The 23,188-nt window shown below is 43.9% G+C and overlaps 1 protein-coding gene across 2 annotated transcripts in view; it reads right to left on the bottom strand.

Annotated features, from left to right (window-relative positions):
- The window catches only part of TP63 (tumor protein p63), a 113,850-nt gene that overhangs the window by 37,580 nt on the left and 53,082 nt on the right, over positions 1 to 23,188 (bottom strand). For both annotated transcript variants that reach the window (XM_026093515.2, XM_026093513.2), the window contains one exon: positions 16,797 to 17,051. In XM_026093515.2, coding sequence (XP_025949300.1) covers positions 16,797 to 17,051 — 255 coding nt within the window. The remainder of the gene's footprint in view (positions 1 to 16,796; positions 17,052 to 23,188) is intronic.

Below are 23,188 nucleotides of genomic sequence, written 5' to 3'. Positions count from 1 at the left end.
TCACCAGTAGCCCTGAAGCTATGCAACTGCAGCAGCTCAGGGAAGAAAGGCATTCTGCAGAGTGAGATGCAGGACGGGAGGAAGGTTTGTGATGAGTTCAGGAAATACTACCAGCTGTCCTCCTTATCCCTCCTCTAAAATCAAGTTCTTCAGTTTTTCATCTCATAGCACCAAGAAAAGGAAAAACCATATTGCAGTTCACATGCAAGCCAAAAGGAGGGATGCAGTAGTATGTCACATGAGAAATGGAAGGCTTAAACACAGCACAGACCAGATCTGTCTTAGCAGATTACGAGGCTGCTTTATAATTTCAAAAATGCACAAAGTTATAAAGCAAGTTTGCACAATCCTAGATGCACTTTACAAGCAAATCTACAAGTTTGCTAGATAAACTTGCCAGGAATAATCTCCCAAATGCTCCTTGACAAAGTTACAGATCTATAAATTATTGGAAACAAATTATAGCAAATCTCTCAATATCGAGCTGACTGACTCATTTCACCTGATAACTGAAAGATAATCACGTCATCTGTATGACCTAATTGGAAACGTAACAATGAATGAATGTGGATTTAGATGCAGATCCTCATGACCACAAATCTGAAGGTGGCTTTCCAAGAAAAACACCAAAAAGCTCTTTGTCCCTGCAGACTTCACCACCTCTACACTTCTCCATTTACAAGATACAAGCTCTGAAGACACCAAGCCACAGATGCTTTGTGAGAAAACCCACTCCATTTAAAGTACGATTGCTTTCCTGTCCCATTCCCCACCCCACTCCCACCCCAAAGCAGTCTTCATTAGTGGGTAATAACGAGAACAGGAATAGTTCCCTGGGAAACATTGTTTTAAAGTCAGATTTCCCCACTAACCACACCCAATTAGGTAAGCCATGCCATGCTTCTAAGTGTTTTTAGAATTCCAGAATCTTTTCATGAGTTTTAATTTTGTGATTTCCTCCATCTTCCCACCAAAAAAGTCATAATCTTATTTGAGTTGAGCAAAACTAGAGATAAGCCCTCTCCTCCCCCTCAAAAAAGGTGCAAAACAAGACAGAGTTGCAACATCAGAACAAGTTATTGGCTCACACTGTCCAGTACTCCTTTTCCTTACAGCTCATACATGATGCATCAGAGAAAAGCACAAACCCTGGCACAGAAAGTATGTGCCGTTGTCCTACACAGTGTTGCACAGATGAATCCCTGCCCTTGCAGAAAGCAAGTCTCTGCCCTGAGCTTGCTACCGTCAATCTCTGAACTGCATCACTACAAATGTTGAGAAATGTTAGTCTTGCACTACAGCCCATTAGCAGCTCTGAATTTCATGCCATCCAAACCAGGGAGAGGAGGAGGAAGGGGGCCAACACTGGCAAATCATTTGCAGTAAAAATGTAGCATACTGAAGATAACTGGCACCAAACAAAGCAGGGGCTTCGAGCCTGCAGAACCAGACCAGTGACACCTAAGTATCCCTCCAGGTTTTTATCTGCCACAGCCATGAGGCCAATGGCTATGTAGAAGACACCACCATTACACAGCTGGCATAACCCAAAAGACTCTTTGTCCACCAACTTCACAACTGAACAACCAGAAAGAGCCCATGGAGAAACAGACTTACCTTATGCTGTCTTATCACAGACAGCAAAGCACCAGGATGCAATAAAGAACCCTAAACAGGATCAAACACATGACAACACACATCACTAGGAGGCAACTATGCTAATACTAAGATAAAACAGCAGGATTATTGCCTAGAAGTAACGTACATGAGCACTGGGCCTCTGCACACGGCCCTGGGTGAGAAGAAATTGCCTCAGTTCAAAAAAGCTTAAAGGCAACAGACACAAAGGGGGAGAAGCTCAGGAGCAAGACCGCTGGAGAGGAGTAGGAGCCCTCGTCACAGCACACCAGCTGCCTAGTCCTGGAGGACAACAAGTGATAGAGGCCCAGCTAGACTATAACTGTTGCCACATACTTCTTATTTAAATGCAATTTGTTTAATCTCAAGTCAGATTCAACCATCAAAGGCTCTCTTCTATAGCACACTGACAGTTCACTCTAAGTCTCTGTGCCTTTAATCCTTTAATTAGCCAACAAAAATGTGATCTCAAGTCTTCCACCAACCTAAGCTAATTTTCTGCATGGAGCTTCCAACTCCTGTAGGTTACAGGTTTTAGCTGCTCCTGCAGCCAAGGGAGAAAAGAAAAAAGTAAGGAAACGAAAAACAACACCCAAAACAACACAACTCCCCACTCCATTCCCACACAGCCTGGTGTACGCTCATCCATGTGCTGGCTCTCCAACTAGTAAGTGCTTTGAAAAGAAGTCTTTCACAGAAGGAAAAGGGGCCCATTTTTCACACTGCAATAGTGGGCTGGGAAAAATAATTATATCATGCAATTCAGAGAAAGCGCTAGCAGAAGTTTTGATGTCTGATAAAAAGATGGCTGGAGGAGTCTGTGGAAAACACAGTGCTTACACAGGGGCAGAATGATAACAGAGAACTAATCCAGCATTTGAGTAAGACAGCATCATTTCTAGCACATAAGCTTTGGCCACCTCTCTTGAGGGGATGGGAGCTCCGAAGCAAGCAAACAAAAGCCAGGATGGACAACAGTTTTGGATGCTCCCTCTAAAGAAGATTTTTCCACAGATGAGCTCTGCTGTCGCTCAAGAGCTTGTCCTGGCAACACAGTTCTGAAGACAGAAAAGGAAGATTTCATGAGTCACCATTGGGAAAGTCCTATTCGGATAGCTTGGGTGCTGTACCAGCCTTTTCATCCAGTCTAGTAGAGAAAACTTAAGGCCTAGGAAGGACAAGAGGGCCACTTTAAGCCATCTAATATGAAAAGCCCAAAGCATGGGGACTGAGCTACCATCTGGACCATATAGGCACAGCCCTGAGCGCCTCTGTATGTTAGGACGCTCTCTGCAGAGCAAGCAAGAGTAACCAGTGCTCTTGCTCAAGACCCACTGCAGGCATGCCCATACTGCAGCTGCAGGGTCACTTGCTAACCCAGAGCGTGATGTGCTGGAGGAAGGCGTTCAGATGCACCCAGGCCATTGCTGTGCTGCCCCCAGATTGCAAAGCCAAAGTTGCTATGGGCCAGAGCTAATAAACCTCGTCCACTGAGGTAGTACTATGTAGACACGGCAGTTCCCTTTCCAGACGCAGCCTGGCAAGTCCACGCAGCGTGGCATGAAGCCTAAGGCGCTTCTGAGCATGGGTGTCCACCTGCTGAGCATGGACAAGCAGGAGGAGACTTTTTTGGTAGCCAGCCAGGGAATACAGGTGAAAAGCAGTGCTGAGAATCACTAGGGGCTTGACAAAGGCATGCAAATGCAGGGATAAGAGCATCTTCTTTTTCCAGGAGCAAAGGCACAATGGAGTAGTCCTGTCTACATCAAAGGGAGAAAAGGCTATTCTGCATCCTACACTTGTTAATTTGCTTGTGCACTGGGGCCTTGAAGGGCATTAGCACATAGCCAGAGCTGCCTGGCTTAAGCAAGCACATTTGGCAAAGTCAAGGCAGGATTCAATGCTAGGCAATGCAAAAAGTCTGCGGTTCACACTCCTCTCATTCTAGTCTGGTGACTCCTGCAGCAGCAGCCTGCTGGTGTCAAGCACTGGCAAAATACTACTCAGGCAGCACAACAGCCCTGTCCAGGCAAAACAGAGGACCCTTCAAATCAGTGCCCTTTCCCTCTGAGGATAGCAGTAGGATTTTAGAAGCACTGCTTTCACACTCTCCACCATATTCAGTACAAGTCAGTCCCCCCAGCTCCCTAGCAAGGAATCCAGCCCACATAACAAGGAGAAGGATCTGAGCAACAGTTGCTGCACACCACAGACAACAGATCCCACAGATTCACACGGTCTGCACACTCAAAACTCTTTAGTTACATGTGCAAACGAGAAATACAGTAGCACATGCATCTTGGGGGTCTGCTTAAAAAAAAAAAATAACACAAAGTTCAGTATTTAAGCTGAATATGAAAACCTCTATTACAAACCTCACCACTTCAGCTGCTACTGAGTCATGTAACTGTTCTGTGCTACCACAGGCCTCGAGAGACATTTCAAGTGAACAATTAAAGGCTGGCAGACAAAGCTTTGCAAACTGCAGTTGCTAAACATTCAGTCTACATTTAGTTCCTACAAAACACCTGGAATCAAAGTAGGTGGCAATGACCATTTGATTGGGGAGCTCTATTCTGGCATTCAGGCAGTCAACCTGGTAACTGAATCTCTGCAGACTCTTTGATCAACATATTACAGAACATCCTTCTACCCACAGTCCTTGGGGTGGGTCCACAAAAGTAGCAAATGGTTAGCAGATTTGCTCCAGGCCAAAAAACAAACTCATTTTGCAGCACCAAGATGAGCCCCCTCCCCCCCCCCTCGCATTTTTTTTTGTTGTTGTTAAAGTATTCTACATTGCTCTGAAAGCAACTAATCAAATTATTAAGGTGCTTAAAAGTTTAATGAAGAAATCAAAGCTATTAAGCAAACATTCAGCTTGATGTCTCTTTCCCTTCTTACCCACCCTTCCTCAATGCATTCAAAACCTCGTTTTGCTGTGCTACAACATGTTTGAACAGGTAGCGAGATACAAACAAGTCTTGGCCCCATCTCATACAGAATGGATTGGTTGCAGATGTTCTCCTGCAAGCTACATCTTGCCTCCTGCAAGAGCATTCATCTCCAAAACACATCATTTCACCTACTTTGCCTGAAGCCAGAACGCAAAGGTTATTTAATTTTTTATTTTATTTTATTTTTTTATTAACTCTAACATACCTACAGCTGTGCAAGCAAAACCCCATCTGGTTTTTCAAGGCACAAAGAGGTGAGCTACTGAGTTTAGATAAGTGTAACCAAGTCGGGGCAGTAATCTTTCTGTTCACCAATGCAGCAGCCAACAGCAATGTCAGGGGTGCAATAAAACAACAACAAAAAATGCTATATTTCAGAGAAGCCTGACATATTTCACTATCTTCTTAGGACAAGTCAGACATGAGCTCATACAGTGGCAGGTGAGTCAGTGACGAGTCAGACGAGCTCCTTAATTAAGCTTTAGGGGCGGATGATCCCTCAAAGGTGTAATCAGATTGGTATGGCCAGTGGAAAAAGCAAAAAAAAACAAAAAACAAAACCCCCCAAAAACAGGGAGGAAAAAAAGGCTGAGTGAACTGTTACACCCATTGCTGATCCATGCCAGGCAGGCTCGAGGCAGTGAGCTGCACACAGTCGGAGAGCCCCCAGCATGCAGCAATACCCGACGGTCCTGCACCACTCCCTGGCATTTGTCGTTTGCCTGTGTGCTCAGCTCTGCTTCTCCTGGGAGCTCAAACTGCTGACATCCCCAGCTGACAGGTTATGCTAAGGTCACTTCTCGGACTAGGTGTGATCTGGGGTGCTCAGGGCAAGGCACATCGCTGGAGTTTGGCTTTCACAGGCAAGGGGCTGGTCAGCAACAGCTCAGACCCACATGATGGAGAGTGAAGCTGTCAAGAGTTAGTCAATCCAAATCGCTAACCAACAGATTAAGTCTTGGCCACGTGCTATATCAACCCTTAAAAACACTACCAAGTGACCCCATTTAGGGGAGAGACCCTACAAGTCCTGGTTTTAGGACACTTCCTCAAAATACCTCTCAAAACACACATCAAAGTATCAACGTATTAAAACAAAACGGCTCCATTAAACAAATTGCAATCAGCAGCGTGACTAACAGCATCAGGGTGTTCTGCGCTCGTGATGTCAGGCGCATGCAACATGGAAAGGGTGTCCTCCCCCTAAAAAAACCTTTGTCCCTGCAAATTCCACCTGGAATCCAGCTCACCAGCAGAGCTGCTCTTCCCGTCAGCCAGTGCCCTTGCTGCCGTGCTCCGTCAGAGTGCCACCAACACAATGCCCATTCCCCTTCTACGTTTTGCACAGATCAGCCAGCTGAAAAATGGACCCACAGAGAAAGAAGTCAAACACTTCAGCCCTTACAAAAGGTATAGCAAAAGAAGCCTGTAAAACTGAATTGTCTGAGAAGTTGGCACACTAAGGGGGTTCTGAATAAAGATTAAATCCATTAATTTGTTACGGAAACTCAATTTTGAGGCAATTAGTCCATATGTTTTGTTTTTGTGAAGCTTTAATCTTTATGGAATTAACAATGAAGTTTCTTCTAAAGCTTTTCCTAGGGCCCTCACCACCTCTCTGTGGGTGTCAGTTTTGTAAAGATTTTAGCAAGAAATCTAAAATTGCGCAGACAAGTTTTGTAGGAGTCCCCTTTACTCATATGCCAACACAAACTCACCAAAGCCTGGCCAGAAAAAGTGACTAAGAATGAATAACGTGAGTGGTTTGCAGCAGAAGAGACAGGAAACATGGAACTCATCATAAAACCAGTCACCACCTCGCTGATTAATGAACAGATGTCATTTAGTGCTCAGCTGCCTGATGAACATCTTACAGGAATACTTTTTCTCTCCCACCCATTGAGATGCTGACACCAAAAAGTGAACAGAGAGGGCAGGCTGCCCTGCCGACAGCTTCCCAGGCATCCTCTGGGCTCCGCACCAGCACTTCTGCTCTCCATCCCTTTGCTCTCAAGGGCGGTAACCCCCTGGGAATCCTTTTCAGATCCACGTTTTCAGAGTGGCCAAGGAAACCTCGGCACACGTTCGAAGGCAACCCTGCGCTCGTTCTGTTTGCGTTGCAAGGAGGTGAGGAGCAAGTCAGCTCCCGGGCAAAGCTGCGCAGCCACAGTTTGTGTGGTTGAACTAATAAGCCCCGACAAGCGGCAGGGTGTGTTCGCTCAGGCTCCGCACCGTAGCTAACGTAGCAACGCTTGTATACCATAGTGCTCTATCTACATAATCAGGAAGAGAAGCTTTCCTTTGTGCGGTAGCCTTCAAATAGCCTCTGCATCAGCAGTTTTCCTACCTGGTGGACCAACCCTGGTAAAGCTCTAGATCTGAAGCAGGGGAGCGATGACCTGGCTGGGACTCGGGCAGCATCCAGCTTTAGCTGGGAGATATTTTTTGCTTTGATAAAAAGTTGGTTTATGAAATATTTTAGCGTCCCAACAACAGGTCAGAAGAAGAGGCCTGAAAGTTAAGCCTTCTGCTATCGGATGCATGGCAGGCAGCAATCCCCAGCCATCTCCTAGCATTTGGAGCTGTGGGCCAAGTGCTTTACGACAAGGGATCACGCATGGCAACACCATCCTGACTAAGGGTGTGGAAAGGAGGCGGAGGGAACAACTTGCACAACATTACCCAGATTACATCTAAATCACAGGGCAGGAGAAGCTCCGAGGCTGGGCTTGGAGCCAAATCCACTTCTCATCTCTGCCGCTCACTACCAGAGCATCTCCAGGCAACGTAGCTTCTCCTCCCCAGAGGGAAACTGGTGCGCCCCAGACTTGATGGTGTATGACAGCGCACACGGGCAGGAGAGGTGGCCCCAAGTCCTGCCTCCGAATCCCTATTTGAGCCTAGCCTGTGCGACACTTCAAATTGACATTAGGCTCTTCCCTAAAGGGATCCCAACATTTGCCATCATGGACACAGGGGAATCTGTAGGCAGCCTGAATTCAGGACCACTTTGGGCATTAGACTGCTCCTCAACATGAGAGCAGACATGACCCCAGGAGGCAGCAGCATAGAAAGCACAAGTCTGCCAGGCTCCAAGGCCAGGTGCCTGCTCACCAGGCTGCATTTAGAATAATTGTAGTGGTTAAAGTGTATCAACGGATCATGAAGCACTCCTTTTTAATCAGACAAGTCAGACTTTTGCTCTCTTTAAAAAGAAATCAGACCGCATCTGACAAAATAAGGAAGAAACAGCAGCCTTGCTCTGCGGATGCAGTAAGTTTACCTCTGATGTTTAAAATGTTAACTGTAACACCTGGAAATGTACAGATTGCACCAATACAAAGACGCTATTTCTCTATGCAGGTCTATTTTTAAGAGGATAAACTCTCATTTGTGTAGCTATCCTACTGTGTTTACAATTACAAATCTGATACACCTGTACATGGCAAAAGCCTCATGAAAAAATTTCCATTGCATAATAAAGTTCATGCTCTTCCTATACAGAAGCCATCCCTACCTGGGACACTTCTTTTTTTAAAAAAGAAGTAGGACATTTCTTCATAGCATATGGTCTGCCAAAAACGAGAGCTGAACCCTCAAGTATACATAGCACCACCAATGCTCCACACACAAAAACGAGGCTTGCTTCAGCACACCACTGAAAGTACGCTATTAGTCACTCAAGTAATTCTTGTACAAAGTTTTTTTTTGGGGGGGGTTGTTTGTTTGAAATAGCTTCAAACAAGGTTAAACTGACACAGTTTAAGTAAGCAAAAAGTCTTACAGTCCAATGACATGGGGGAATTGGCAATGCTTTAGGAAACTCTCCTTGCTCAGGAATGGGCGGCCTCCCTTCTGGCCCAGCTTGCTGTGACCTTTGGAAAAACTTATGGAGGCAACCCTTTGGATGCCTTGTTTGAGACATGCAGGGCCTCTTTACAATTTGCATGCTTAGCACTTATGAAAACCATGAGAGCTCAGCAGCTTTTAGAAACCAGCCTAGAGGCAGTCCCTATGCTCAACACTGCAAAACCCCCAAAGTATTTAAAAAAAAAGAAAAAGAAATAATAATAATAAAAAAATACTGCTTTGCAAATTTTGGCACTCCCAGCATCTTGGTTTCCCTTTCTCTAAAATGGCGACTACGTTCCTGATTTGCTTACCAAGCAAAGGTGTTTGCTGATTAGGAAAGTAATGTTTGTGGAGCATGTTAAATCTTCAAAGTACTACATTAATCCTACATGTCATTCTTAGTAGAAGCCAATTTTTAACTAAGAAGAGGGAAAAGAAAAAGAAGAGGAAATTTAAAAAGTGACCCTCCCCTACTTTAAGATGTTCACTCATCTCACAACATCAACTATTGTTATCTGTAAGTGTTTTTTTAATTCTTCCTTCTCATAGTTTTCAAAAAACCACAAGCCTCATTCAGCTTTTACTTCAAAAATGTCTTCTTTCCAGGCTGTGGCTGTTTCTTGTAAAGTTAATTCCTCTGGTAATACTGCTGGAGGCACACTGGTATGTTGGGGGGGGGGGTACATGCGTACACACATATATATTTTCCCCCTTTTCACACGGTGTTGTTTTATATCTGTGTAGTGAAAGATACCTAATCCAGGATTAGGATTCTCTTTATTCCTTTCTCATGAAAGTAGGTGGGGCTTCTTTATGTAAGTTGAGTTGATGAAAATTATGTTTAATTAACACTTTTTCTGTCCGCATAGACAAAAAAGTTCTCATTAAGAGAATGATGATAATTTTCATTACCAAAAAAATGGTTCTCACACTTAATTCTCTCAGAATTTCTTCAAAAATGAACAAAACCTTAGACAACTTGTGCCAGCTTGGGGAGGGGGAGTGGTTCTGATGCCAGTATAATACAACCCATCCCCATGACTAGTTTCTCCATCCTACTATATCCATCCCTCATTTCTCAGCACTTTGCTACAGGCATCTCAGGATCTGCAAATGCAGTCTCCAACTGGCCTCCTATTATATTGGGAGAGGATCAGCACAAGCATAGTGACCAAGAAACTAAATCCTACTTAAGAAAAGAACGTTCACAGCATCAATTTACATCTGATCATACCATCAGTTATGTCCAAATGACTCTGTCGAGAAGAGCCCCCTGAACATCTGTGTCTCCTGGCCCCCACAACCTTACAGGGATGCCAAAACCCGCATTAGGCTCCAGAAGTTAGATGCACAAAGCAGATGCATAAAGATGCATAAAGTCAACAGGCTGTTTGAACAGCAGAACATATGGCACTGCAAGTCTGGAGACCAAGTTTTCTGTTCCCAATGCCAGCACATATCACTTTGTATTATCAGAAAGTAAATAACTTCCCTTCTCATCCTTCCTGGGTATTGCAAGCTATACCTCTATAATGTGGTTTTATGCCACAACGCAGTTCTGTTGTCGCTGAGAGCACGATTCTAGAGCACATAACAAAACTTATCACTACAATGACAGCAGTTCAGATAGGGCAACTACACTGCCTAGATATGATTTACGAAGCAAGCAAACAAAAACAAAAAAGGAAAATATAGCTTAAGAAAAAGGAAAGGGCCAGCTCATGTCAAGAAGATTTTTTGGGAAACTATGGCCTAGATCTGTACAGCTGCTTCTAAGGAGTAACAGAAAAAGATAACTGCTAATAAAAACAAAATATACATGACAATGAGATTAGGGGGGGAAAAAGCACAATTACAGTTTAATGGGAACCTAATGCACTCAGATCTCCTTCTACCCAAGCACTAAAAAAAAACAAACAAACAAACAAAAAACCACACACACAAAATAGAATTCACCAGGCCCCTCCTGAACTGGTTCTCACAGGTGAACTGGTTCTTCTCAGCTTTGCTAGCTTGAAAACATTTCCCTGCCGTGAGAAAGGCACCTTCTTCAAAGACAACAAGCCTGGCTCCTCTCTTTCCAGGCAGCTGACCTAGGACAAGTCGCATATGTCTCAAGGAAATCCACAGCTTTAATATTAGGGCCTAGACTATCACAGAGAAGGAAATATACTTGACAAGCTCTTCAGCCAGGAAAGTGCAATCACAACCTCTTGACACGCAAGAGCTGTCATTACAATCAAACTGTGTCCTCTGCCCCTGCTTGCTCTGCACAGGCAAGAGGAGCATACGAGAAACAGCCTCTTTAGGAAGTCATAAGCAGGAGAATGCTCAAACAGGCAACTACGGCTGCAAAGAGCTTGAGGAAGCTCATTCTTACCACTTCTCACCTGGGACAAATGCCCAAAAATGGAAGGGCTCCTGCCCTGCTCAAAGCAGCGCCAAGCCAAGCACTTAGCCGTTGCATCAGTTCTCTCACAGCCTACAGCTTGTGCAGCCTCAGCTGCAAGCCCACTTCCCCCTCTGCTGCCTTCTCCTGCCAGTTTGCTCTTCTCCCTCAGGAAAATTTCCCTTCCTAGCTCCTGCTATAACAAGGGGAGTTTGCACAAGCAAAGTTAACTTTGCTGAGCAGTCAGCTGGCCTGAAGAGAGAATCTATGTTTAAAGCCACAAAAGGATTAGCAAAACGTCTGGATGATGACAGAGCACAACGCTTCTAGAGATGTCTGCAAACCTTCGGCACTAATGAGTCTCTCTTGCCTTTGCAGCTGCCCTGTGCAAAGAGCTAAAGCCTCCACTGTTGCTGTCTAGGTGCCTCCAAGAAGAGGAAAATTCAGAGTCCTGAAACAAGACCACTTCCATTCCCCTTTTCCTGGGGGCCTTAAAATTGATATTCAAAGTAAGAAAGCTCTAATTGCATTAACTAGAAGGCAACCAGATTGTGTGAGTACTGCATAGTTGAGAAACAACAAAGCTAAGATTTCTTGTGAACACTTAATGATGCCCAACATTTAAATTCACTGGGAAAGAGCAAGCCACTGGCCTTTTTTAAAAAAAAAATCTCACATATGATGTAGACAGATGATCAGCAACAGACTTCTCCTCCTTCAAGGGTAATACTGGACATTGCCACTGTTACCAAAACAATGGGCTATTTGTACAGATCCAATTATTTCATTTAAGAGAACACTGTGAACACATAATTAAAGGCTGTTGAGTTAAGGCAATGCATGCATCTAATTGCTATCTCACTGCTTCACTTATGCCTGCATGCAGTCCTCAAAATCATTTTATACAGAGCAAAAACAAAACACTTCCCGATTTTACCAGGTGGTTCAGGACACTGAATGCATCTAAAACAGAAATTGAATGAATCAATTTGAAATAAAAACTGAGATAATCCAGCCAAGACATTTGTATTCTTGATCATGGAAACCTGTTACTGCTAGTGTGGACTAATTTAGTTGCATTCCTTTTGCCTTCATTAAAATGCAGCCTTTCCAAATCCACTCCCCACAGCTAGCACAATCCATTTATTTGCTTTTTTGCATGTTGTACAGACAGTTATCTGGCTTTGCTAGCAAAGAGAATCTGGAATCTAAATGGTTTCACATAACTTTAGATACAGCTGAGTTTATGGAGAATACAAGAGGCATCAGTAGGCCTGCCTGTAGGATGGATTACAGTTTTGCAGAGCTCTGTTTCATGACAAAGCACTGTGAGGACCAACCCTAACCCTGTTCAGCTCCAACCTACTGCAGGGCATGAGAATAAACTGCTAAACTCAGGTATTGCCAACACTGGAATTATGCAAGTCTTGCAGGGCTGGGTGTCTTTCTCCAACAGAATCCAGAATTTGCAAATATTTTTCAGTTTTCAGTTAAGAACTTGAAGCTATTTCTGACCTGTTTTTCCTTAGCCCTCGTGACTACCAAGAAAAGTTTTTAAAGAGTTATTAGATGCACCCTAAAGGCTCAAAAACCTGGGGGAGAATAAGAAGAACCTGTTCGTCTTTTTAAAAAGAGTCTCATGACTTATAAGGTGGTATCTTGCTTATGGGGATGGGTGGATCCGATTCATTTTTTGATAGCTTCAGTCTGGCAGTAACATTAACTTTTATTTACCTTGACATACAACTTTATTTTATTGTTTTTTAAACTTTGCTATTGCAATCTCACTCTTCCCCATGTAACAGGTTCTGCTAGTGACAGGTGATTGCCAAATCTTTTTTAGGGGAAAAAGGCCATGCATTTATTTATTTATTTAGACTCAGAGTGGGTGGGGAGATCTGCACACAACCTACTTTGGCAAAGAAAAGTCTCAGGTGGAACACTTTTGAAATGGCTTGCTTTCTGCTGCTGCAAAAATGGGAGGAGATATTGCAGGCTGAGGCATATGGGAATTCTCACAGAGGAAATATCCCACAATAAATGACACTTGATTCAGGATACATTGTTACTTCACCCAATTCGTACAGCTTCTCACTCAACCTTAATGACCTACTCTCTCATCATTACAAGATGATAGCTACTTCTTCCTTCACAGCTTGGTCACAGTTTTCAAGAAGATTTTATTGTAACGTGAGCTCCTTGTCCCAATATGCATGTGAGAAGCTTTTTCAATTTAAACTGCCAAGGCTTTTGTTTTTAAACACTTCAGCAGAGTTTCAATTGTTAAAGATTTTCATTCTTAAAAGACTGATTAACCTGCTTATATTCTTGTGTTCTCAGGTCATTAATTAAAAAAATAATCTAGGATGCTTATAAAGTCCTCTGCAATCCAATCTCAATTTGTCATCATTAATTAGTTCAACACTGCATATATATGAAGAGCTAACCCGATTAGAAAGCATGCTTTACTGGAATTCCTACTTAGGGTCATGAAGGACTTCAGAGAGAAAATTTGCAATATTTTCAAAGTGAATTGCTCATACATGTGAAATCACCCTCTCACCTAGCAGCAACCACTGTTTCTCTCCGCAATTTTTGGCTGGATGATTTTAAGGCTGTTTTCAGAGATAGCTACTCAGCTACTATCCCCCTGCCCCCCATCCTCACAAAAAGTAACTTGAGGGAGTCTACCTAGGATTTCAGATTTCTCCCTCCAAAGCATGTAAATCAGGAGCTACATGCACAAAGTGAAGAAGTCAGAAGCATCTCACAGCTCTATAATCCTCCCTTCAGAGCAGCTGCTGCTTTTTCAGGAGAAATAACCAAGTCTTCTCACCAAGCCCATAGCCTTCACTCCCATGACCTAATCTACCATGACTCAGCCCCAAACAAGCTCAGTGGCAGCTATGGCTAAGCACCCCATCAGCCAGGACACCAGATCCACCCCCAGCCACCACTAAGCTGTCCCAACAGTACGAGGTGGGTCAGCCTAGTTAATTCACTCCCAAGCAGGGGAAAGTGAGATACAGTGAGCTTCCTTACTTAATACTGTTGCCCTGGGGAACACCAAGAGGAAAGAAAAGAACTAAGAAACAAGGCTTTCAAGTTTTGGAGTCTTAATAAGGGTGGGGCCATCTAGTAATTAAACTTTTAATAGGTCACTGCAGTGGAAGAAACCCTTCCAGTTGGGTAAGTTCCTAATCCATCATTTAAAAAAAAAAAAAAAAAAAAAAAAAGATGACGACAGGCATTAATCAAAGCATCTGAAGTCATATAGCGGGGGGGGGGGGTGAACAACCCAGAGAACTTGCTCTTGCTGAGACAATGGGGCAATCGTTCCTTCTTTCATCATTTTCCACATTTCCACATTTCTCAGGACGGCAGCGGGAAAGAGCCTTCATGTCCTTCTCCGCCCACCCCACTGATAAAGCTGTCGAACACATATTACCAACTGCTCAAGAGCCCATGTGAAATGAGTTGGTGGATTAATTAGCAGAAGGGCAGAGCTCTGAAGATGGAAAGATGCTCTGGTGCGAAATGCATATTGATTGAAGGTCCCCAGCAAGCACCTCCAGGCTGTCATCAACCACGATGAACGTGCAGTGCACCTTCAGCTCCTGCGTAAGGAGCCGAATCTGGGTCACTCGGCTCCATGGTGCATGGGGACACCCAGACCAGCCAGGGCTGTGCTTGACCCTCGACAACCAGAGCACTCTTTGGGATGCAGTTCCCCTACTAAAACGCATTTACGCATCCCTAGACAGACTGCCACAGTAACACAGAAGACATCTTCATCTCTCTGTAGCGTGGTCCATGTCAGGACAAGATGACATGAGGGCACACTAAATGTGCTTCTCCTCCGGCTGCACACGGCTGGTGACTGCAAAATGCCAGCCCACAGGGCCAGGTAGCTACTTGTACCTTTAAGCTTGCAGGTACCTCCCTCCTCCCCAGCTCTACTGGAAAAAGCCATTAAATACATTCAATACTCATTTCAAAAGACCGCTTTTTGTAGCTTAAAGGACAGCATCAAACACCCTGGTTCCCTATGACTTCCTTGTGCAATTCCTTGTAACATACGTATCAAAAAGAGAACATCTTTTTACATCTCCTTTAAAGGACTCTCCAGTGCACTCTGCCAAATCTAAGGGCAGCATTTTCCTGCTCTGAGAAATGGAAAGTAAAACTGACCAACCATTTCCTTAAAGGGAAGTGAAAATAAATACTATGCATGGTGTAGGTAGAGAAACCTGGACATGAAGACAAGTGTGATTACAAGGCATCATTCCCAATACAAAAGAAGGAAAAGATGCATTTCCACGTCATTTAAAAATCATTCATCCTTTTACACATCAGCAAATGGAAAATTTGTTCTTGAAGGGACATAATACATTTTAACTCCAGAAAAGAACAAAACAAAACACCACACAATTTTCTTAAGGCTGTTACTAGTTTTTGATAAAGTTTGCATTATTTATCTCTTAAAAGTAAACAATGATTTATTGTCATGTGCCATCTTTTTCCATCTAGCCAATAAAAAGGATCACACAGGTTCCACTGCTTCACTGTCACATAGTGGCTTGAAGTTTCTATAGAGTTAGTTGCAATTCCTGCTAGACTGTATTTAAATTTGAGATAAAATTTTTTCCTCAGATTTAAAAGAGAAAAAACAAACAAACTCTATTTTAATGCACTTAACTTCTGGTAAAGTGCGTCTTCTGCTAACAACAGAATCAGTGCTTTTATTCAGGTAGCATGGGTTCTGAAGATGGAAAAAGTAGGTGTTGAATAATCGTGATACCCATTAAAAACTATCACAAGAAAGTTTTGACCGAAGGAAAATAAAACAATAGTGCATAACATGGTGATGCTGCAACTTCAGCTTATGCTTTAAAATTTAGTACATATATATAAAAAAGTCAGTTTCTTCCACAGAGGATTCAAGTCTGGTTTATTCATTTAATTATCGGGCACAGCAGGGGTTACTGATAATGCCTAATTTAGGCACATGACTTTCTAGTGTTATACAAAGGTCTAAGGTTCAAAACTTAACTAATTCTCCTCATTGACTATACAGGGAAATTGTCTATAGGGAGATGATTCACAGCACATACTCTGAGTGCCTGAAGCAGGTGAGAGTAAATACTGAACATCAATATTCTCCACTCTGAACATCTTTAATCTAGAGCCCTGAAACACCATAGGGCGTACGGTTCTTGTAGCCCAGGATACTGCACTACTAACTCCTACAGCTTGAACAATCAAGTCATCTCCACCAAAGATCAAGAGCTGGCCTTCAAGTTTCAAACTTTATATGGTTTTTGATAGGAAATGGACTACGTTGACAACTAGACCAATGCCTTAATGAAAAACAGCAACAACTAAGAAACAAACAAACTAAAAAACCCACACATCCGAGTACCCCAGGACTGACCAGAGCTGGCAGCAATGGGGTTCCCCACCAGCTGCAACAGTGGCAGGACACAGTGAGAGAGGAAGCCTTACTCCACGAGTCAGCGCAGGGAGCACCACCAGTGCTCCACACCTCTGCCCTGCAAGCACAGCCCTTCATGCCAACTCTGACTCAAACCCGCGTGTGTTTAAGAAAGCCAAGGGAAGCATTGAATCTGTTCTTATTCCTGCTCAGTATTTTACTCTGGCACATCTGCTAGACACAAATAGAGAACCACCGTTTCATCACGTGTGGGCTTTAGTTGACTGTCTCTTCGCAGCACACTATTCACCTGGGATTTAGTGAAATTATTGAGGGTTAAATTCCTACCACACCCTCCTAAAGCAGCCAAGATAAATTTCTCCCTCCTGCATGTAACATGCAATGCACTAAAGAGGACTCAGGCCACTCTGTTCTTGCACAAGCCTGAATGATATATCATATCTAGTGTCACTACTGGCCTCGGGACTGAAGCCAGAGAAACAGCAAGGCTATGCTGCACCCTTACCGTCCATGTTGCTGACTTTGCTGTGCTGGACTGTTGAAATGATACATCGAAGCTGTGAGGTCCTGGGTAGTCTGTGTTGGAAGGGATGGCTGGGGAGGGCGAGAGGGCATCAAAAGTAGAGCTGGGCTGGGCATAAGGCGAGGGTGCCGTGACGCTGTTCTGCGCGTGCTCCGTGTTGTAGGGGCTGGTGGAGGAAGAGCCATTTTGGATCTGCTGGTCCATGCTGTTCAGGAGCCCCAGGTTCGTGTACTGCGGCTAGAGGCAGAGAGATGCACAAAAGCGTTACAAAAGCACTGTTAGCACAGGCTGGCTTGCCGCGCCACAACACAGCCTTCGTTCACCATGTGGGGTTTACAGTATGCTCCCAGCACGATCCTACATGTTTCATTCAAAGAATCAGGATTTCATTCAAAGAATCAGGAGAATTGCAAAGAACATACCCCATTTTAGATAGGCGATAGAAACAGAACTAAAAAGCTTCCCACAGTCAGACAGTAGGTCAGCAGCCAAGATGGGAAAAGGGCTTGTATCTCATGAGGGTGATTAGCAGGGAAGCAAATCACCACAAGGAGACAGGCAGCCTATGTGTCTAGCAACACCCTCAGACCCAGACCTTTTTGGAGGGATTGCTATAACCCAATTAAAAAACAAACAAACAAAAACCCAGGTTCATTACAGGGCAACTGCCTCTAAATTGTATAAGGTTACACAGTCTCTGACAGTCTTGAGCTCTATCCAGAGACCATTCCTCCTCTTGCAGATCCAACCCTGCTACCCACGTTGGTATTTAGAAGCTCTTACTCAGCTAGTACCTGCACTGAAGTCACCAAGTGAAGTATCAGTCACTGAGAGAAGAGGTTTAGAGCCCTAAACCAGGCCTGTACACTGCACTCATTTCCCAGTGACTAGCTACAGACAGTCATAGAGGAATTAAAGGTAGCCTCATCAAGCAGAGAGCAAGTTCACAGCACAGAAGACCTTTCCACATACGTAAGTAGCAGTACTTGCACAGCGTGTAGCATTTAAATGAGCAGTCAAGGTTGTGCCCCCGAAGTAGCCTCCAGGTACAAGTGACGTATGAAACAATTGAAGGCATTAAAAAAGAAGGCTAGAGAATGAAGTACATAAAGGCAAAGGTTAGATCAGGGAGAAGTTAGCAGAAAATCACATACATGAGCCTTTAAATCGTATGTGCAGTCCTGGTCCTCCATCTCAGAGAGATGAGGAGGGGAACTTAAAAGTTCAGAGAAACACAAGAATGACGAAAAACCAGTAGATGCTGTCCAGTCATGCAATGCTTAAGTAGACTAGGACTCTCTAGCCTGTAAAAGAAACAATAAGGAGAAAGGGGTTTATGCATTATAAGTGCATAAATTCTTAAGTGATAGGAGAGAGCAGATAGGAAGTGATTATTCATGCTCTCTTAATACAAGAATTAGGGAACAACAAAACATCACTAGCTGTTAGTTTAAAGACACACACACACACACACACACACACACACACACACACAGATTCTTCACGCAGCCCACAGTTAAACGGGATTTTCTGCCACACAATGCTGTGGCTACTAAAAGCCTCTGCATGTTCAAAAAAGCACCAGACAAGTTCATGGGAGAAAAATCCATCAAGGCAACAACTCCGAATTTAAAACTGTGTTTTAAAACCACAAATAGTTGGAAGCTGAGAAAGAATTTAGGGAAACAGGGTTACGCAATCACCATGTTCTTTTATTCCTCCAGTGAAGCCAACAGTGGCCACCACCAGAGACAAGACGGTGGGTAAGCAGCACACTTGGTTGGGCCAGGTACACAGACTCTCACCTATGCTTATCTGAGGAAGGGCACTGTTTGTGCCCAGTTTATAGAGGGCAAAAGCCAAAAGACTTTTTGGTACCTGCCTAAAGCACCTCTGGGATTTCCCAAGGAATATGCAAGGATGAATATGCCTAGCTTTACAATTAGACAGCAAATGACATGGCAGAAGTGACACTGGCTCTTCCCCTTATTCAGAGGTCCAAGCATCTCATTTTCCTCCAAGCACTACTATGTCCAACCCACCCAGAGCCGTCCAGCTCACGTATGCCATGGTGCTTGGGCCAATCTGCTCCCCACTTTCTCCTCTTTTCCAACTGTCACCTCTTTTCCAGAGAATAGCTCCAGGACAATTATACATTACATACCAAAGGCCAAAAGCTTCCTGGGTCAGAGCACCCACAGAAAGACCACATTCAAAAGCTTTCCCAATGGTGGGAATCCCAACAGCCCTACTGAAGCTTCAAGTAGTACTCATCACTCTGTGCAAGACCCAAAAGAGAACCAGAAAGCCCCTGTCTGCTGAGCTCCCCAGGGCTTCAGATAGGCCATTTAAACACCCACTTTCTCCAGTCATTTCATCCATATAGGAAAATAGCCTGGTTCATTTCCAAGGGTAAGGCATCCTCCCTATACCCAAACACTTTTTGCTCCCAGCTGCCCTTCTAGAAGAGAAGGGGGTAGAGAAAACTGAGCCACCAAGTGGAGCTCTTCCTCATATCTCTCATCTTCACTGGAAGAGGCTGACATTTTACAAGATTTTTAATTAAAAGCCCAAGGTAAGCTCAGTACTGCTGAGACTTCAGCGAGGCATGCACAATCTTCCAGGAGGAGTAAGTCAGGGCAGGGTGTTGCTCTGAGATGCACTGCAGAGGAAAGGGCCTGGTGGGGAATGGTCTGGAGGACTGCATCTCGGGAGCTGGAATGGCCTTCAGGAGGACACTCCTGGCAGAGAGAAAGGAGAACTGGATCTCTCCCTTGCTCTGCCAGTGACACACATACCTTTGGGCAAGTCACCTTGCTGCCCTTCGCCTCCCCCTCCACCCTTGGCCTACTTCAGGCTGTAAGGTCTTCAGGGCAAGGATTGCTCCTCACTATGTAAAAAGCACTTCACTTAATGGGCCTCCGTTTTGGCTGAGGCCTTCAGGCATTAGAGTAATAAAAGCAATTATGTATTGAGTTCTAATCCTGGATGAACCAGCAACTCTCTGTGTCACCTCAGGTTAGTCATTTACCCTCCCTGCCTCAGTTTCCCCATTTATAGCAGTGGGAAGCACTCACCTGTCTAACAGGCGTGCTGTGGGATTCAGCAAGTGCCCATAACTGTGCTGTGACTTGAACATACCCTGGGACACTAGAAGTGTGCTAAATAGCTGTCACAGGAGAGACCAATCCAGGCTAGATTGTTTTTCTCCAAGAGGAGAACAAAGCTTTAACAATGCAGATGACAGTTATGTCTCTTCTCCTGCAGGCTGTTCTGCAAACCAAGACTTATTAATGGACTTTTGATACATGTTTTTCCTTGATGCTAATTCTATATGGTGGGTGCTAGAACGTGAACACACATGGCTAGGAATGTTCTTTTTGCCGATTAATAATTTTGTATTTAATGGGGAAAAACAAAGCAAAACCACACACACCTAACCTCCCCAAAATATAAACCATCAACAGCAACAAAAAAAGATTTTTTGATCATTTAATCAAAATTAGTCCCACAACCCCTGACCCTAATGAGACCTAAAGGCTTCTTAAAGTCTGCAGAAGTATTACTCAGTTGTTTCATTTCTCATGGAGATAAGCATCAGACACACTCCCTAATCAGCAGAATGATGAAAAGACAATGATGATGAAAACAGTCTCCTAAAACAGCTCAGACAGACAGCAAAACAACAACTGTGTTTTAGCTTTCACTTAAAGATTATTCCTTCTAATCCCAGGCTGTTTAAGATTATGGAGAAAGATGACCAAACAAGCAGGCAGCGTTAACAAGACAGCACAGTCTGGAAACGCTGAAGATACTACCAGGAAGTCAATCAAATAAATAAATAAATAAATAAGTACCCTATTAAAAGTTAAGATATCCTTAAGGGAATCAAGGATCCTCTTCATTCCATTCAGTCCAGGGACCATCTGTCTAAATGTTAACAGTGGAATACCCATTCCATTGCATTTATACATTCACATTCCATAGCTGAATGCCATGTCCCCATTTGCTCTTTAAATAACTATTAATCTCCTTGCACTTATCCCAGTGCTGACACAAGCAGCTGTTTGACTCCCCTCCTCTCCCTCCACGTCCCACCAGCCTCCAACCTTTCACCTCTCCTGGCCCCTTTCTCCCTGCCCCGGGCAGGTGCTCCAACCCGGTGTCAAAGCCAGTCACTAGGCTTGTATGTCTCACACACACAGACACACAACTGTGCTCATCGTCCAAATCGGCTCGCAGCTATGCCTCGAGGCAGGCAGCTTGAAGAGCTGTTTGTGCTCAAGGGGTCAACATCTGAATTGCTTGCAAGCCCTTTGGTAGGAATCAGATAAGGCTTGTGGAGGCACACGCCTTCTGACAACACGACAATTAGAGGGGCAGCAGGCCTGCAGAAGGCGGCACGCTGGAATCCACCGCGCAGCAGCTCGTGCCGCAATAAAACCCCTGTGCCCCAGCCACGCTGCGGACCGCGAGCCCGGGCGAGAACAAAGAGATCAAGGGCTTTGTGCAAGGCTGCAAGACATCGCCCTGAAGGAGGGGTTTGCAGGGTGGGTTTGCACACACGCATGTGCGCACACACACGCTGAGCCTCCTCACCGTGTGCAGAAAAGCAAGATGTCAACATTTAAGTAGGAACCTAATTCTTGCCGGTTGGGTAGCCCAGAGTTTTGCACATGTTTGTGTTTTGCTGTGGGGTTGTTTTGAACAACTGCTGGCTCTTATTCCTGGCGGAATAAGAACGCTATTTAGTGGAAAGAAGAAAAAGCATGCAAGGCAGAAATAAGAGGTTATCTAACTTTCCATACCTTTGTTCTCAATTTCTATCCCTCCCCAAGTTTCTGACATTATTAATATCACTGAAGCACTACAAAAATCTTCAAGCAAGCTTAACTGCAGACAATCAGAGGGATGCAATTAGTTCCTATACTACCTATTTTGGAACATTATTTCAATGATGTATCTAGAATTATCAGCTTTACTTCCTATATCCCATCAGCTTCACTTTTAGGTTTTCATGCTAACTCATATTTCTAAATTAGAAAAGCCATGGTTTCACTGGAGGCACTGCTGAATTAAAAGAAAATTAAAGATTGAGAACTGCACAGCTGTTTTATCATCGTTATGCTATCATAAAAATGGAAGTGCCTTGGGAACACTCCGGACAACATAATATAAAAAGCCTTTCCAGTCCCAGCCGTCCGGTAGCACCTGCCACAAGAGGGCAATGCAAATGCTCACTGCAGAAGGTAGCGCTGATGTCTGCAGGAACATTTGCCACTCCACCCAAAATGGGGACCTTCTTACTCTGCAGGAAGAATCCCCCCAGGTCCTTGGACTACAACCCATTTTTAAACCCCATATGTTAAACATAAGACTAGGAGATATATTTGCAAAGAGAACCCCACTATTACAGCATGAGGGAAGTCACACCAGCAAAGAAAAATTTTCAAGGGGACTTCCAAATCAAAAACTCCCTAAAATACACAACTCCAGCTATTAACTACCCAGTTATCAGCCTCTCAGAGAAAGTTTTGAGAGTTTTTTCCGCTTGAAAAAATAAAGGATAAGTTACCCCCTTAACCTATTAAAAAGCCCCAAAACTTAGATGCCTTCACTCCTGCTATCAAAATCCTTCTCTGTCTCCAAAAGAATGCACATTAATATTGTATATGCATACTAACAAAGTTTTATTTTTCATCATTGGGTCTTTGCAGCTCAAGAACATTCTCCAGCTACTCAGAAAGCCTTGCAAACACCACCTCTGGTGCTTATTCTGCCATGACAAGAGATGATGAAACTAATACAATGAATTACCATGGATGTTGGCAACAGAAAGATTCTGCAAGGCATTTTGCTAACTTTGTGCTTTGCCCTTAACTGCACCATGACTAAGGCACCAGGACTAGCAGGAACCAGCTTATGATGATATTTCAATGCTGGACAATGTAAAGACTTAGACTCTTGTTTGAGAAGAGATCTTTTATGAGCAGCAGGAGGAATGTTTTCCAGCGTACTTGATGCCTATCCAAATCAGAAAACGGATGCCTCAAATGTGACAGTATACTTAAATCAACCTAGTTTCAGAGCCTTCCTAACAGAGGATTTAGCAGGTGGAAATAAAACACTTGAGCTCAACAGAAGTGCTTCTATCATAATTATTAATCAAGATATTGCTGAACACAAGCCTGTGCAGCTTTGCCAATTGCTCAGAAGGCAACTGATACAATGCTAGATGTAGGCACACTCCTTGTGCCTTTACAAAGAAATGTCAAGAAAAAGGACTCCACCCATGTCCCTCAGCAAAGATCAGGGCTGAAGCTGCAAGAGATATGTAACCAACTCATCATAGTGAAAGGTGTGATCTGGTTGGT

This window comes from Dromaius novaehollandiae, chromosome 9 (genome assembly GCF_036370855.1).
Source record: "Dromaius novaehollandiae isolate bDroNov1 chromosome 9, bDroNov1.hap1, whole genome shotgun sequence".
In the NCBI taxonomy this organism is placed as follows: domain Eukaryota; kingdom Metazoa; phylum Chordata; class Aves; order Casuariiformes; family Dromaiidae; genus Dromaius; species Dromaius novaehollandiae.
This window is presented reverse-complemented; position numbering and strand designations above follow the sequence as displayed.